A 16,867-nucleotide genomic window follows, 5' to 3' on the forward strand; every position below is an offset into this window, starting at 1 on the left:
TCAATGTATCACTAATTTCCTTTTTTTTGTTTATGTTGTGCTCAAAGAAAGTAATTATTTAAATGTCACATTAAATGTCAGGTTATGTTTTAATCTCAAATGCCTGCAAAGCAAATGAATGTTTATTAAATATTTAATTTATATTTATTTGTTTAATTCTTTACGGCAACGTCATGAAAAAAAAATCACATGAAATTGTAATAAAATTTCCTCTCAATCAATATACATACGTTTAATAATTTACTTACAGCCTTTCTATCTGATGTACGTCTCTTCTGTTACATACGGGAACCTTTGTCGTCACTGATGTGGGCCGTTCACGTGGTTCATTCCTTTCCTAGGAGCTTGTCGGAACGGGTGAATGCCTGGCGCGGATGGACCGGTGAAATTTGTCAAATTCACCCAAACCAACCTTCTCTTCATTCCGCGAGAAAGTCAGAAAAATGCCGGCCTATTTCCAACGACCGGAGAATGCTCTCAAACGAGCAAATGGTGAGTCGTATATGATCATTTCTTAGATTTCCGCGCTTGCGTCCCAGTTATGTATTCACATTGGCTTGCTGTGGTTCGCTAGCTACTACGCATGGCGGGGAAGACATGTTGTAAGTTTAGAGGTACACTCATTCAAGCCACCCGTGTCACTAGGCCTTTGAATAACATAATACGTTAAAATGTGTCATAGCCCGGTCAATTCAACAACAGTACTTGAAATCTAAAATCACACCGATCAGATTTATGTCTGTCACTGATGTTAGGCCGGGTGCGTCGAAAAGTACCTGCCATCTTGTTCACACTGACTAGCTAACATTAACGTCAGCACGTCCTAGCCTTGAAGGGTTAGCTAACGTATTAGCATATCCCCTAGCTAAGCTGACACGGGGATCAACTTGTTCAACTCACTCGGAAGTCACTAATAATCGGTTTCGCCACATCAACTGGTTAATGTTTTTAGCCTTGTCTTGGATAACTAACAAGGTAACTAACTAGATTGGATCACCAAAACAGAAGGCCCAGCTAAGATTGGCTATCAATGGGCGAGTTCGTTTTGCATCGCCCTGTTCCCCGGGCAGGGTTAGCACATCTCACCCCCATGAAAGTCGGTTGTCACGTGATGTTGTCATAGCTAACATTCTCTACTAATTAATCTTGCAGTTATATTGTCGCTCGTTAGTCATAACATATGGCTGGTTTGGGGTGTAGCTAAATACCTACTATAGTAGCTAAAGTGCAGCTGGTAGCCTAGCGGTTGGGACAGTACCCGAAAGATCGCTGGTTCGAATACCTGAGCTGACAAGGTGAAAAATCTGTCGATGTGCCCTTGAGCTTGGTCCTTAACCCTAATTTGCTCTAGTCTAGGGGTTCCGTACTACTATTGCTGACCCTGTAAAACAACACATTTCACTGGACCTGTCCGGTGTATGTGATAATAAAAAGTCGGCTATCAGGGCCTCGTTTCCCAACAGCATCTTAAGGCTATGTTCATCATTAGAACGAACCTTCGGCGTCGTTAAATCTCCTTCGACATCATTACTAAAGTTGCACTTGAAAAAGCCCATAATCTGAAGAACAGCAAACTATGTGGTTAGATATGTTGTCCCCCCTGCCGCCACTTTATACACAGACGTCCACAAAACAGAATCAAGATGTTTATCTGTCTCTGACCATAGATAACTTAACGAAGTTGACTACAATTCCAAAGTTTCCCATGTCTGCAGTTGTTATAAACAAGCAAAGGATAAAAAGATGCTTCAAATGAGAGCCGAGATGACTGCTTTCAAATATAAATAGCCTAACAAAATTATCAATTTCATGTTGTTTTATTTGGTTACTGTCTGTAATTTCTGCCTCGATATATTTAATGATGTGTAGCCTAATGTGTGCAATGATGTGCCAAATCATGATTAAGTACGTTATTATAGGGTAAGCATTAGAATAAGCTGTCTCAATATTTGCGGCCAAGAGTGATATCTTTCTAGGAGCTGATCTGTCATTATTGTGGAATAATTATAATATCAAGGTAGGATTTGAATGGTGAAAGCTGTTCTGAGAGACGGGCAGACTGCCTTTCTTTCGATCCTATCAGTATCGACACATGCCTCAATGATGCCCGTAGCAATGTTCTCTCGTTGCATCTTCGGCTGTTGTAGGAAAGATGCATCGTTAAAACACTCGTAAGCCTAAATTCCAGCGATGTCGGGGAAACCGGACTCCGATATTTGTAATCTATTAGGTGTCCTTTGTGCATGAAAGTTATATTGCAGCAACGGATTCACCTTCAGAACATTTTTTTCCTCCTTTTTCATGTAATGTGCTATGTTTTTACAGAGTTTTTGGAGGTGGGCAAAAAGCAGCCAGCTTTGGATGTTTTGTACGATGTCATTAAGAGCAAAAAGCATCGAACATGGCAGAAGATCCACGAGCCCATCATGCTCAAGTACCTGGAGCTCTGCGTGGACCTGCGCAAGAGCCACCTGGCCAAGGAGGGCCTATACCAGTACAAGAACATCTGCCAGCAGGTCAGCACACCAAGCCCTCTCTTGGACAAGCGTAAACCTGGCATACTATTGATCCTACAAAAGTCACTCGCCTGCCGGAGTTAAGTGTGACCCTCTATTTTGTTCTGTAGGTGAACATCAAATCCCTCGAGGATGTGGTTCGAGCCTACCTGAAGTTGGCCGAGGAGAAGACGGAGACAGCCAAGGGGGAGTCGCAGCAGATGGTCCTGGACATTGAGGATCTTGACAACATCCAGACTCCTGAGAGGTATTTAACCTTTTATTTAACTAGGAACCTTTTATTTAACTTTGAGATATGGGTCCATTGAAAACTTTTTCCAATGTAATGGACTGATACTAGATTTCAGATATATTACACTGTATCTGTAAACTTGATTGTTACCACCTTTTTAATAGCTGTAAACACGATAACTATTGTGCTTCACCTCTGCTGTAAACCATTAGCATGGTGGTGATGTGTGCACAGTGATGCAATGTTGACGGTGTAGTTCTATGAGCTCAAATATGACTTGACTACCTTGTGTGATCCTAGTGTACTTCTGAGCGCTGTGAGTGGTGAAGACACCCAGGATCGTACAGACCGTCTGCTGCTCACTCCCTGGGTGAAATTTCTGTGGGAATCCTACCGCCAATGCCTGGACTTGCTGCGTAACAACTCCAAGGTGGAGCGCCTCTACCATGACATTGCCCAACAAGGTGAGCACAATCTAAACTTTTAACCTGATGTACATCCGGGTAGGCAACTACATTCACCCAATTTGTCAGTGGATGGTCAGGGAGTGAAAATAATTATACAAATTTTCACAGCAAATTTACCACAAGTAAGCCCCAAAAGCATTTCCTACCTGATTACATTGAGACATAAAAAATAAAAGTGGAAATACTTAAACAGATTTCTGAAATTATTTTTATTTTGCTGAGTTCTTGGTGAATCAAAAACTACAATCATTTTTACTGAACGTTGGGGGGCCCCCTGATGTACATTTTCAGTGCCCGGTTTGAGTGTAGGTTTGATGTTAGCTAACACTCTTGTTATTAGAAATATATATTAGTCTGAGATGCATAAGTGTTTAGGTTTACTCACCTTTTCTGGCACCATAATAAATGTATTGCTCCTTATCCTAATGTACTCCACAGCTTTCAAGTTCTGCCTTCAGTACACCCGTAAGGCAGAGTTCCGGAAGCTTTGTGACAATCTGCGCATGCACCTGGGTCAGATCCAGCGCCACCACAACCAGAGCACAGCCATCAACCTGAACAACCCTGAGAGCCAGTCTATGCACCTGGAGACACGCCTGGTGCAACTGGACAGTGCCATTGCCATGGAGCTCTGGCAGGTATGTCAAATATGATTAGCTTGCCATGTTTAGTTGTAACAATGTTGCATCTCAAATACTTCTATTGCCCATTTTTTTCTTTTTCAGCAGGCAATTTTATCTACATTTTATTATGAACATTGATTTGTATGTGTTATGAATTTTGATTTTTACAGGAAGCTTTCAAGGCTGTGGAAGACATCCATGGTCTCTTCGCCCTTTCCAAGAAGCCCCCCAAGCCTCAACTTATGGCCAACTACTACAACAAGGTGTCCACTGTGTTTTGGAAGTCTGGGAATGCCCTGTTCCACGCCTGCACCCTCCATCGCCTCTACCATCTTTCCAGGGAGATGCGCAAGAACCTCACCCAGGAAGAGATGCAGAGGTATGGAAGCCCAGTCCTGACCAGTCTGTTGGAATGTGTGGCAAAAATAATTACTTGAATGGCCATTCCCTTAACAACAACAAAACAATTGTCAGACTTTTCATCAACCGGACTTATGGTTTCTCTCTCACCTTAATCACCTGTCGATCAGTCACCCTCACACCTCTGCCTCATTTGCAACTAATCAGAGCCTTTTTTTACAGGACACTGCCCCCTTCCTCTTCATGTTAATGTGCTTTTTGTCATCAATGTTTGTTGATGGGTAGATCCAGGGTTGCCAGTCAGGCAGTTGCTCACAGCTCTCCTCTCTCTCCCTCAGGATGTCCACAAGGGTCCTCCTGGCCACCCTGTCCATTCCTATCACCCCGGAACGCACAGATATTGCCCGCCTGTTGGACATGGACGGCATAATCGTGGAGAAACACCGTAGGCTGGCCACACTACTGGGCCTGCAGTCCCCACCAACCCGCCAGAGCCTCATCAATGACATGGTATATACCCACATGCATGGAACAGACTATAGAAATAACCATAGCTTTATGTTTGTGAGCAGACCGGTAACAGTATGTCCCATATGTCAGTGTTAGGAGTTTGTATTCTAGTGCTGAACTTGTTTTAGCCCTGTGAACTACCCATACAGATACATTTGTTTACTACATAATGAACAATTCAAATAAAACCTTGTTTTTCCATTGCTGAGATTTACTTGCATGCCGTTAGCTTGTGACCCGGGTCCTAAAATAGGCTGACTTGGTTTTCACCCCTAGAGAAGTCAGAGAAAGTTTAACCAACTGCTGTTTATTTCTTTTAGTTGTCCTTTTGTCAGGGGTTGTTCACGGTGCTATGTGCATGTAATGTTTCCCCTTTAGGTTCGGTTCAACTTGCTGCAGTACATTGTACCTGAAGTGAAGGAGCTGTACAATTGGCTGGAGATGGACTTCCACCCACTGAAGCTGAGCGGAAGAGTAACAAAGGTAACATTTGAATTCAGACAAGTTACAATGTCGCAACATTGGGCAATTTGACTTGCAACGGTCCAAAAAACAATATAAAATACATACACATATAACTCCTCTGAAATTACAACAATTTGTGTCATGGCTGATTTCATTTACCATTTTGTTTTTCTTCATCTATGGTATTGACTTTCCTCTTAGGTGTTGAACTGGGTGAGAGACCAGTCTGAGAAGGAGGCGGACCTCCAGCAATATGTTCCCCACCTGCAGAGTAACACCATCCTCAGGCTGCTGCAGCAGGTGACTTATTGCTCATTTTGGATGGCTCACTTATACTTGTAATGGTCTGTCAATCTCTTAAACGATAACTGATATCCTTGTAACTCTATGCTGCAGGGATGGGCACTAGGAGGCCCGCGAGTCTCAAACTACATTTGAACATCTAAATTCTGATAGAAACTATGTTAATGTTTTAATCTACCGAATGTATTTTAAAATAACTGTCCTTTTTACAGCACGCATTGATTATTATTTAAAAAAATTGACTAACAAACGGTCAAAAGAATATCCCGACGTGTCTCTCAAGCCTCAGGATGTTGCCCATCCCTGCTATCATGTGGAATGCATGATTTCATTGATTGTTACAATATGCAAATTGTGGTCCTATTAACTAGTCACTGAACACTGTTTTATTTTAATGGGATATTAGGTGGCTCAGATCTATCAAAGCATTGAGTTCAACCGTCTGGCCTCCCTGGTTCCATTTGTGGATCCCTTCCAATTGGAGCGCTCCATTGTGGATGCTGCCCGACACTGCGATCTGCAGGTAGAGTACTGGACGTGGATTTGTCAATAATATTCTCTGTACAATTTTGCACAAACACCCAAGTTGATTTTTCACCTAAGTACATAGGTTTTTCATACCTACACACTTTGAATTCAGTCAGTATTTCCACAACTAAAATATTAACACACTTCTGTTTGTTACACAGAATGGCAAACTTGAAATCTTTTTGAAATGTCTTTTTCTAGGTTCGAATTGACCATACCACTCGGAACCTGAGCTTTGGGTCAGACCTGAATTACTCGACCAAAGAGGACTCTCCTGTGGGGCCGTTCTTGCAGAACATGCCCTCTGCCCAGATCAGGAACCAGCTGACAGCAATGTCGTCTTCCTTGGCCAAAGCAATCCAGGTCATCAAGCCTGCGTCCATGCTGGTGAGTACAGCCTCCCGTCGAGATGGCATTTGTACATGCACTGCTAGCCCTAAAAAAAAAGTAGACAACGTCACTGTCCTCCCTGATAAAATATCAAAACATGCTTTCTATTCCATCATCCCATTGTGCATTCCATAAATTATTATAAGCTATTTTAAGGCATTTTGAAAATGTAACATTTTGGGCCAATACTATATGTATTGTGCCGTGCATACACACACACACACACACACACACCACCAATTCACATTGTGCACGAATAGGGGTTTCACGCAATATCAATCTTTATTGCTCCTCATTTACATTACATTTAAGTCATTTAGCAGACGCTCTTATCCAGAGCCTCCTCATTCTCGCTCTAACAAACCTATCCCCATCTCTCACTCTTCTACCCTCTTTGTCCACCATTTCCAGAAAGAGCGCGAGGAGCAGAGCCAGCTAGCCATCACCGCCTACCTGAAGAACGGCCGCAAGGAGCACCAGCGCATCCTGGCCCGCCGGCAGACCATCGAGGAGCGCAAGGAGCGCCTGGAGAACCTCAACATCCAGCGGGAGAAAGAGGAGCTGGAGCAGCGCGAGGCGGAGCTGCAGAAGGTGCGCAAGGCAGAGGAGGAGCGCCTTCGCCAGGAGGCCAAGGAGCGCGAGAAGGAGCGCATCATGCAGGAGCACGAGCAGATCAAGAAAAAGACAGTGCGCGAGCGGCTGGAGCAGATAAAGAAGACCGAACTGGGAGCCAAGGCCTTCAAAGACATTGATATAGAGGTAAACTACACACAAGCTCAACTAAGCTGTACACTCTTGACACCTGTCCAACATAATGCTTTGTTAAAAATGAAAAGATCACATTGAGATCGACGTTAAGACAAGTTTTCTTCCCAATGGGTCAAACCCTTATCAGTACCGTAAGTGTTTGCCTGGAATGTACACTGAACAAAAAATGTATATAAACTCAACATGTAAATTGTTGGTCCCATTTTCATTTGCTGAAATCAAAGATCCCAGAAATGTTCCATAGACACACAAAGCTTATTTCTCAAATTTTGTGCCCAAATTTATTTAGATCCCTATTGGTGAGATTGGCTCCTTTGCCAAGATAATCAATCCACCTGACACACCTTGTGCTGTGGACAATAAAAGGCCACTAAAATGTGCAGTTTAGTCACACAACACAATGCCATAGATGTTTTGAGGGTGCATGCAATTGGCATACTGACTGCAGGAATGTCCACCAGAGCTGTTGTGCCAGAGAATGGTAACTTCTCTACCATAACGTTTTAGAGAATTTGGCAGTTGCCCTCACAACCGCAAACCGCTCACCCACACGAAGCCATACACGTGGTCTACGTGTGGGCGAGCGGTTTGGGCGAGCGGTTTGCTGATGTCACTCTGTGAACATAGTGGTGATCGGTTTATGGTGTGGGCAGGCAGGCACAAGCTACGGACAATGAACACAATTGCATTTTATCAATGGCAATTTGAATGCACAGAGACGCTGTGACGAGATCCTGAGGTCCATTGTCATGACATTCATCCATCATCTCATATTTCAGCATGATAATGCACGGCCCATGTCGCAAGGATCTGTACACAATTCCTGGAAGCAGAAAATGTCCCAGTTCTTGCATGACCTGCATACTCACCAGCCATGTCACCCATTGAGCATGTTTGGGATGCTCTGGATCGACGTGTACGACCGTGTGTTCCAGTTCTCGCCAATATCCAGCAACTTTTCACAGCCATTCAAGAGGAGTGGGATGTCATTCCACAGGCCACAGTCAACCGCTTGATCAACTCTGAAAGAGATGTTGCGCTGCATGAGGCAAATGGTGGTCACACCAAATACTGACTGGTTTTCTGAGCCACGCCCAACCTTTTTTATAAAAGGTTTATGTGACCAACAGATGCATAGCTGTATTCCCAGTCATGTGAAATCCGTAGATAAGGGCCTAATGAATTTATTACAATTGACTGATTTTGTTATGAACTCTAACTCGGTAAAATCTTTGAAATTGCTGCATTTATTTTTGTTGAGTATAGATAACATCTGAAATCAAAGTTTATTGATCACGTATACAATTTTGCAGGTGTTATTGCAGGTCAGCGAAATGCTTATATTTCTAGCTCAAATTGCAACAATATATAGCAATACAATACACACGTAATCCAAAAGTAAAAAGAACAAGAAATGTTAGAACAAGCAATGTCGGAGTCCGGAATATAAATCTATATCTAGAATGAGTTTTGGAAATTAAGTGTGGATCTACAATGGTGAAATGAACTAACTATTTAACCTCTCTTTTCACAGGACCTTGAGGACCTGGACCCTGACTTCATCATGTCCAAACAGGTGGAGCAGCTTGAGAAGGAGAAGAGAGAGCTTCAGGACCGCCTGAAGAACCAGGAGAAAAAGGTGAAGACATTTACATTTCAGCAAATGTATATTCCTTGTTTTTGGTCTTGCCTGTTAAACAGGTGATGCATAAAGACCTCCACTAGGGGAGAAATGACTCGCTCAATGTTTCATGTATGGACTGGTCCTTGCAGATTGACTACTTTGAGAGGGCCAAACGTCTGGAGGAGATCCCCTTGATCAAGAAGGCCTACGAGGAGCAGCGTGTCAAGGACATGGAGTTATGGGAGCTCCAAGAGGAGGAGCGGGTAAGACCATATATTTATTCAGAGTCTATGCCTTTTGTGTATAACATTCACAAAGCCATTGTAGATGGCAAGCACGAACTGAACGCTCTAGCAATGGAAAACTGTCAGGCTGAGTGGTCCATGTTTTTCATGATGAATTAAAAACAATATATATATATATTGTTGTTACACAATGGTCAATGATTATGGTCCATCTGTTTTGTAGATCAGCAACATGAAGGTGGAGCGTGAGAGGGCCTTGGAGCACAAGCAAAGGATGTCCAGAATGATGGAGGACAAGGAGAACTTTGTGGGCAAAATAACAGATGCTCGAAGCTTCATCTACGAGGTAAATGCCATTTTTAAACCGGGTAGTTTGGCTCCTGGATGCTGATTGGCTGAAAGCTGTTATACCACGGGTATGACAAATAACTGTCTACTGTTCTACTTACATTTGTAACCAGTTTATAATAGCAATAAGGCGCCTCAGGGTTTGTGGTATATGGCCAATAAACCACGGCTAAGAGCTGTATGCAGGCATTGCGCATAAGAACAGCTCTTAGCCCTGGTATATTGGCCATATACCACAAAATGTCATAAAATGTGTATGACACCACTGACTCTAGAAGCCCATTGGCAATGGAATTAAAGGAAAAATCCGCCCAAAACCACTCATTCCTGTAATTTCAAGTGTCCCATAACACTGAACAATATTTCTTGTGGGGAAAAATGTTTCATTTTGTCGTTATACGGTTGGTAGCAATGTGGAAATCTGATGCAGCTCAGGTCGACTACAAAACCCACAATGCAGTGCTATATATGGGCGGGCTAGCGAACATAGCTACACTGTAATACTAAAGTCAATATTAGCATGTGAAGTAGCTAGGTAGCTGTAATATCGCCTAAACAAACTGCACTATCAATTTAAGTCTACAAGATCACCATGTTTAACCTGTAGATCAATATGCCTCAGAGTGGAGTCTGACAATCACAATAGACTATATGTGGAAACGCCCTAACACATTTCTCCTATTTGTCACTCGTCAGTCCATTGCATGACGAATGACAAATAGGAGAAATGTGTTAAGGTGTTTTCACATACAGTCCTCTTTAAAAGAACCAATCTCAGCCCTCTTTTAAACTGAACTCTGTGGTAAAGAGCTGAATATCTCAGTTCTCTTTGTATTCACGCTGCCCTTGCCTTTGAGGACGCAACTCATTTGCCAGTTCACTTCACCTATTTTGTGGACAGAGTCCTCTTTGCATTCACATTGCTATGTTTAGAAAGGAACAAAGATCTTTTTCCAACATTCACTCAATGCACTGTGTTTTTACAAAGTGCAGGACAAGCCATTCCATCAGAATGTGTGAACGGACAGCTAGATATTCCATATACCTACTTACATTTGGGAAGCTAATAGATTACAATTATGGCTCACCTTTTAACTAAATGCAATCAGAAGATACTATTAACATTTACATATTGGTAACGGAATAAATAGCAGAAGAATAACTGCAGATTAAGTAATGCTGTAATTGAAAATTGTACACCCAATGTAGGCTTACTGACCCTTTAAGAGCTAGAATATATGTTGTGCTCTTCTGTGTTTTCTTATCAAATATGTGATCTTCTCACACTATTCAAACCTCACAATCGAATAAACGGCTTATGAAGCTCTCTTAACCTATAGAGCACTTCGCAAACAAATAATCTGAACTAAACTCCGCACATACAATATTTTGGAATTTCGGTGGATCCTTGATAATCGCTAATCAATATCCAAAAACAGCACATTTTTTCTGTGAACCTGCACAACATTTTCTCTCTTTTGTGGCACCAATGTGAGGGCCTATGGCGGGGGAAACGGTGTTGCAATAGTCTAGTGTGTGGCGCGGGATTAATACCAAGCAAACCTGGGGAGCTTAGTGTTCACATTGCCCTAAAAAAGGGAACCGGACTGCAGAATTCAAGTGAACCAAGCTCTTGAGATGCTTTCTGTTGGGGGCTCTTTTGAGGGGTCGGAGTTCCTTTTGGAGTGTTCACACTGCACACACAAAATTAAGCAAACCGCACTGAGTTCACGAAAATTGTCTGAAAGGTGTGAACACCGTTAGACCCCATGTTAAATGACACATTTCTTGAGGTAGGAATATATGGTCATTGGCTCATTCGAGAGAAGACACCCTCCCACGTTATGACATCTGCCCGTATTGAAATCAGACATATGTTTTGGCAATCTAAAAGTCCTATTCCTATTAACTTCCAGTGTAGCAAGAGCAGCTTTATCTCAATGCTACGTCATAACCGGCTGCATTTCTGCCTGCTTGAACGGCAATATCGCAGATAAACATGAATTGGCCCGGGGAATCGATAGAACATCACTCAGCGATGCACAAAAACAATGTCACATTCAACATGGGTGAAAATTTACTTTAAAGAGCTTCAGTTGCTGCAAATAAAGCAGGTATAACCCCTAAAAAAAGTGTTAATTGCCAATGGAGTTCTACCATGAGTTATTTTTGCCTGAGTTATTTTCATTTTTGTATTTTTTATTTTATTAAGAATAATCTCTTTTTGTTTTAAGAATACACCTCAATATTTTTGTTCTTGTTACCATCCAAGGAAAAACTAAAACAGTTCCAGGAGCGTCTGGTGGAGGAGAGGAAGAAGCGTCTAGAGGAGAGGAAGATCCACCGCAAGGAGGACCGTCGCAACACCTTCCACCGCCAGAAGGAGGAGGAGGCCCAGCGCATCCACGAGGAGCAGCTCAAGAAAGGTACCTCAGCGTCACACCTCAGGCCCAGAGGAGACTTGGTGTATCTAGTATGGATGTCAAATGATCTTAGATCTTGTCAACTCTGATGTTCCTCTTAAAGATAATAGTAGGTAATAGTTGATGTCAATGGAAGATATCTGCAAAAACTTTAGTTGTGCGCACAGATTTTGGGTCCAAGTGTGTTGGTTGGTGTTTGTTCATCTGGGTGTCCCATGTGACGGTTGCCCCATTTAGTCTTCAGTGTCCTGTTGTCTGACTCGACATGTTTTCCACGTGGTGTTGCAGAGCGCGAGGAGCGTGAGCGCATCGAGCAGGAAGCACGCGAGGCAGAGGAGGCGGAGTACCAGGAGCGCCTGCGCAAACTAGAGGAGCAGGAGAGGAAGCAGCGAGCCCGACAGCAGGAGATCGAGGAGCGCGAGCGCCGCAGGGAGGAGGAGATGAGGGCCCCTGCCAGGTCTGAGGAGAAACCCAGAGGAGAAGCGAAGGTAGCCTACTACACATTCTTGCCAACATCTCCTCCAGAGCACTTTCTCACAGCTCAATTTCTGTTGAGTCGAAGATGGCTCACTTTAGAGGGATGTTAAAATAATTATAATATTTCTACATGGGTATATGTAGCAAGTTTTGTTCGCTCAGTTATGATTCTCCTTCATTGATCACTCAAAAGAGCGACATAAAATTAAATGCACTTCTATTTCACCGGCGAACTGAGAGCGAGAAGCACAGGCAGCCATCTCAACGTAAAAGGTGAAGTTTGTTGACATTTTGGGTGGAAAGTGGGACATGAATGTACTCCATTTCCCTGTTTACTTAGTTATGAAGTCACAATCTCAGGTAAAGGTATGAGATGAAATTATCATAATGTTGCAAATAATGTTTTAAAAAAAATATATATAAACATCCTCTCACTGTCAACTGCGTTTATTTTCAGGAAACTCAACATGTGTAAATATTTGTATGAACATAACAAACAAGATTCAACAACTGAGATATGAACTGAACAAGTTCCACAGACATGTGACTAACAGAAATGGAAAAAAATGTGTCCCTGAACAAAGGGTGGGTCAAAATAAGTAACAGTCAGTATCTGGTGTGGCCACCAGCTGCATTAAGTACTGCAGTGCATCTCCCCCTCATGGACTGCACCAGATTTGCCCGTTCTTGCTGTGAGATGTTACCCCACTCTTTCACCAAGGGACCTGCAAGCTCCCAGACATTTCTGGGGGAAATGGCCCTAGCCCTCACCCTCCGATCCAACAGGTCCCAGACGTGCTCAATGGGATTGAGATCCAGGCTCTTCTCTGGCCATGGCAGAACACAGACATTCCTGTCTTACTGCTCATTCTGTGCATGATTTCCTGTATGGCAGGTGGCATTGTCATACTGGAGGCTCATGTCAGGATGAGCCTGCAGGAAGGGTACCACATGAGGGAGGAGGATGTCTTTCCTGTAACGCACAGCGTTGAGATTGCCTACAATGACAACAAGCTCAGTCTGATGATGCTGTGACACACCGCCCCAACCATGACAGACCCTCCACCTCCAAATCGATCCCGCTCCAGTCCTGTCTGGTACAGCGACGGTGGGTTTATACCCATAGGCGACGTTGTTGCCGGTGATGTCTGGTGAGGACCTGCCTTACAACAGAACTACAAGCCCTCAGTCCAGCCTCTCTCAGCCTATTGCGGACAGTCTGAGCACTGATGGAGGGATTGTGCGTTCCTGGTGTAACTTGGGCAGTTGTTGTTGCCATCCTGTACCTGTCCCGCAGGTGTGATGTTTGGATGTACCGATCCTGCAGGTGTTACATGTGGTCTGCCACTGTGAGGACGATCCGCTGTCTGTCCTGTCTCCCTGTAATTCTGTCTTAGGCGTCTCACAGTACAGACATTGAAATGTATTGCCCTGGTCATATTTGCAGTCCTCATGCCTCCTTGCAGCATACCTAAGGCACATTCACGCAGATGAGCAGGGACCCTGGGCATCTTTCTTTTGGTGTTTTTCCAGAGTCAGTAGAAAGGCCTCTTTAGGGTCCTAAGGTTTCATAACTGTGACCTTAATTGCCTACTGTCTGTAAGTTTCTTAACGACTGTTCCACATGTGCATGATCATTAATTGTTTATGGTTCATTGAACAAGCATGGGAAACAGTGTTTAAACCCTTTACAATGAAGATCTGTGAAGTTATTTGGATTTTTACTAATCATCTTTGAAAGATGGGGTCCTGAAAAGGGGACGTTTTCCTTTTTTTGCTATGTGTGTAATGTAAAGGTAATGAAAGTTGTACACTTTTCCTCTCCAGGACTGGGGTGCTGAGAAGGAGGAGGGAGGTGGAGGATGGAGGAGGCGTACTGAGGTTGAATCGGAGAGGCGTCGCCCTGTGCCTGATAAGTGAGTGGGACTTAATTCAGACTGTATTTTTGAAGCATTTCATCTGGTTAAAAATACTTTTTGTTCACTGGTCAAAAAAATCTTTTATTACTCTCTATAGTGACGCCGTACCAGATAAGTGAGTGGAATTTCATTCAGATTGCATATCTAAAGCATTTTACCTGGTTTAAAATACTTTGTGTTCACTGGTCAAAGTGACCTGTCCTATAATGATGCTGTTCTTTCTCTCTCTAGGGACTGGAGAGCCGATGGCGGCGAGGACAAAGACAGAGAGCCACCCTCCAGGAGAGGAGGAGACGGCCCTCGCCGTGGTGGAGCCGACGACCGTGGACCCCCACGCAGGGGCTTTGGGGATGACGACCGCCCCCTGCGCAGAGGCATGGACGAGGACCGTCCACCAAGGAGAACCTTTGGGGATGATGACCGGGGTCTTAGGAGGGGGGGGGACGAGGACCGCGCTCCCCGCAGAGGCTTCGATGATGGCCCCAGGCGTGGCTTTGACGACGGCCCCCGCAGAGGCACGGACGAGTCTAGGGCCCCCAGACGCGGGGCTGATGATGACACCTGGGGCCCCAGGAGAGGAGGAGATGACGAAAGGGGCGGGCCCCGTGACGACAAGCCATGGAAGCCAGCTGGCCGGCCCGGTATGGATGTTTCCTGTTTAATCTGTCCCAAATATGGATAATTGAAATGTGGTTGCATGTTTCTCTTGTGTAGTGTGTTGTTGAAAGCCCGCTTCCTTGTATTTGTTCTCCTATAATTGTGTTAATTCATATTTAATAAACTTCTAATAGTAAATGTTTGTGTAGTGGTAACTTTTGCCAGTTCATCTTACACGTTGTGCTGGATCATGGGCAGTTGCTCTGGTGTCTGCTTCAGGTGGTGGCTGGCGTGAGAGGGAGAAGGCCCGCGAGGAGAGCTGGGGTCCACCCCGCGAAGGTAGCAGCAGCAAGGAGGGCGAAGAGGTCGAGAGAGAGGAAAAACAGGAGAGCGAACGCTTCCCTGAGCGCCGCCCACCCAGGTCAGATGCACAGTATGTGGACTACAAACAGCACCACTGTGATGTGGAACCTCAAATACTATATGATCAGGAGTGCGCCTAAACTGGTGGATGGTTTTACTCATATAGTGAAAGCTTACTAATCTTACAGGTGTTTTTATTTAAAAGAAATATGCCGTAATCGGGGACCTCTGTTTTCAGGGAGGAGGGTGGTGGTGGTGGTGCTTGGAGAAGGCCGGGTGCTGATGATGAGGCGCCCAAGAAAAGCTGGAGAGACTCTGCTCGTCAGGAAGAGCCTGACCGCGAGGATCGCCCTCCTATCCGTCGAGAGCGACCTGAGCGCAGGGATGACCGTGACCGTCCCCCACCCAGCAGAGAGCCTGAAGAAGGTAAGATGAGCCTGCTCAGTCCTTTGCAAACCTACCTTACTAGCCACATGTTTTAAAATTTCGGTATTAAGTTTGGTTTTAAACCATTTAGCCAGCTCTGTATTCATTGCAAGCGTCAACCAGTATCAAGCATCAACTTATTAATGCAGCAATACTCATACATGCCAATATCCTGAAAAATGAGACTTCTGTAACCCCTGTTCTCTGGCAGTGTTTCCAATTTACATTTTACATTTACATTTAAGTCATTTAGCAGACGCTCTTGTCCAGAGCGACTTACAAATTGGATCTGGAGGATGTATTTTTAAACACAGTACTTAGTTAAGATGCCACCCCCTAACGAGACAGATTCTCTGCCCACAGGAGGAGGCTCTTGGCGCCGTGCCGGCGACGAGAAGCGTGATGTGCGTAAAGAGGAACGTCCGGCTCCCCCCAGACCCAGAGAGGGTGAGCGTGAAGCGGACGGAGAGAAGAGCTCCTGGCGCTCGGAGAAAGACAAAGAGAACGCTGGTCGCGCCAAGAAGACCAACGAAGAGACCGACGATGACGGCTGGACCACTGTTGCCCGCCGCTGAGTCCACCCTCTCTGAGCATCTGCTTCCAATTGGCCCCACAATGACTGTTGTACACCTCTATTGCTGCCAGCCTCCTAGTAATTTTACCTTGGCATAAGCTTGTCATCTCATCAATGATCTCTATTGCCATTGAATATGTATTTTGCTAAAATTAAGGTTGCTTCTTAACCTAAAAACTAGTTAATTCCCATTTTGATGTGCATGCTTAGAGTATACAATTAGTCTCACTTAATATCTAGTGTGTGGTTCTATCTTAAAGCATTCAACCATATTTGACACAATGAGTTGCATGTTTATAGATAAATATGGCCTTTATTAATAAAGTACTTTGCTCAACAGTTGATTTTCTTTCTTTGCTCACTCAATTTCTCTGTGAATGCTCAAGGTCTGACTGATTGTGGTAGCATAGCTAGTAGCTACTTTGTAGAACTTCTTACACTTGGTCCTTTTTGAAGGATGCGCAGGATTTGTTATTTTCCTGGTAAGACAAGTTTTAGTAACTTTTTGGTTTTTACTGGGCTGCATCAAATGTGGCATTAACCCTCAAAGCTAACAACATTTTACATGCACTATAAATACCAAAGTATGGACGCCCCTTCAAATTAGTGGATTGGACTATTTCAGCCTCACCCGTATGCATACGGGTGTATAAAATTGAGCACACAGCCAGGCAATCTCCATAGACAAACCATTGGCAGTAGAATAGCC

At 44.0% G+C, this 16,867-nt stretch overlaps 1 protein-coding gene across 4 annotated transcripts; it reads left to right on the forward strand.

Moving 5' to 3' along the window:
- The first annotated feature begins 319 nt into the window (after positions 1-319).
- On the forward strand, positions 320-16,261 carry LOC115113379 (eukaryotic translation initiation factor 3 subunit A-like). Of its 4 annotated transcripts, none has more exons than XM_029640943.2 (23): positions 320-492; positions 2,326-2,516; positions 2,627-2,763; positions 3,049-3,212; positions 3,654-3,853; positions 4,009-4,217; positions 4,537-4,708; positions 5,087-5,191; positions 5,375-5,473; positions 5,883-5,999; positions 6,206-6,391; positions 6,806-7,153; positions 8,697-8,801; positions 8,936-9,049; positions 9,255-9,377; positions 11,652-11,805; positions 12,091-12,290; positions 14,107-14,195; positions 14,296-14,313; positions 14,430-14,839; positions 15,054-15,228; positions 15,397-15,584; positions 15,948-16,261. In XM_029640943.2, exons 1-23 carry the CDS (start codon positions 444-446, stop codon positions 16,157-16,159), a joined length of 3,765 nt encoding a protein of 1,254 aa, XP_029496803.1. In that variant the 5' UTR covers positions 320-443; the 3' UTR covers positions 16,160-16,261. The 4 variants fall into 4 exon arrangements, with proteins under 4 accessions (XP_029496803.1, XP_029496804.1, XP_029496805.1 ...); XM_029640944.2 differs by having other exon boundaries at positions 15,054-15,216; XM_029640945.2 differs by having other exon boundaries at positions 15,075-15,228.
- The last annotated feature ends 606 nt before the right edge of the window (positions 16,262-16,867 follow it).

Source organism: Oncorhynchus nerka, linkage group LG28 (assembly GCF_034236695.1).
Source record: "Oncorhynchus nerka isolate Pitt River linkage group LG28, Oner_Uvic_2.0, whole genome shotgun sequence".
NCBI lineage: Eukaryota > Metazoa > Chordata > Actinopteri > Salmoniformes > Salmonidae > Oncorhynchus > Oncorhynchus nerka.

What these genes read in the sequence shown, in the direction of transcription:
- LOC115113379 (XM_029640943.2), top strand. Translation starts at nt 444, where the DNA reads ATGCCGGCCTATTTCCAACGACCGGAGAATGCTCTCAAACGAGCAAAT. An exon ending in TCAAAGACATTGATATAGAG is followed by an intron (nt 7,154 to 8,696) that starts GTAAACTACACA and finishes CTCTTTTCACAG; the next exon opens with GACCTTGAGGACCTGGACCC. An exon ending in AACCCAGAGGAGAAGCGAAG is followed by an intron (nt 12,291 to 14,106) that starts GTAGCCTACTAC and finishes TTTCCTCTCCAG; the next exon opens with GACTGGGGTGCTGAGAAGGA.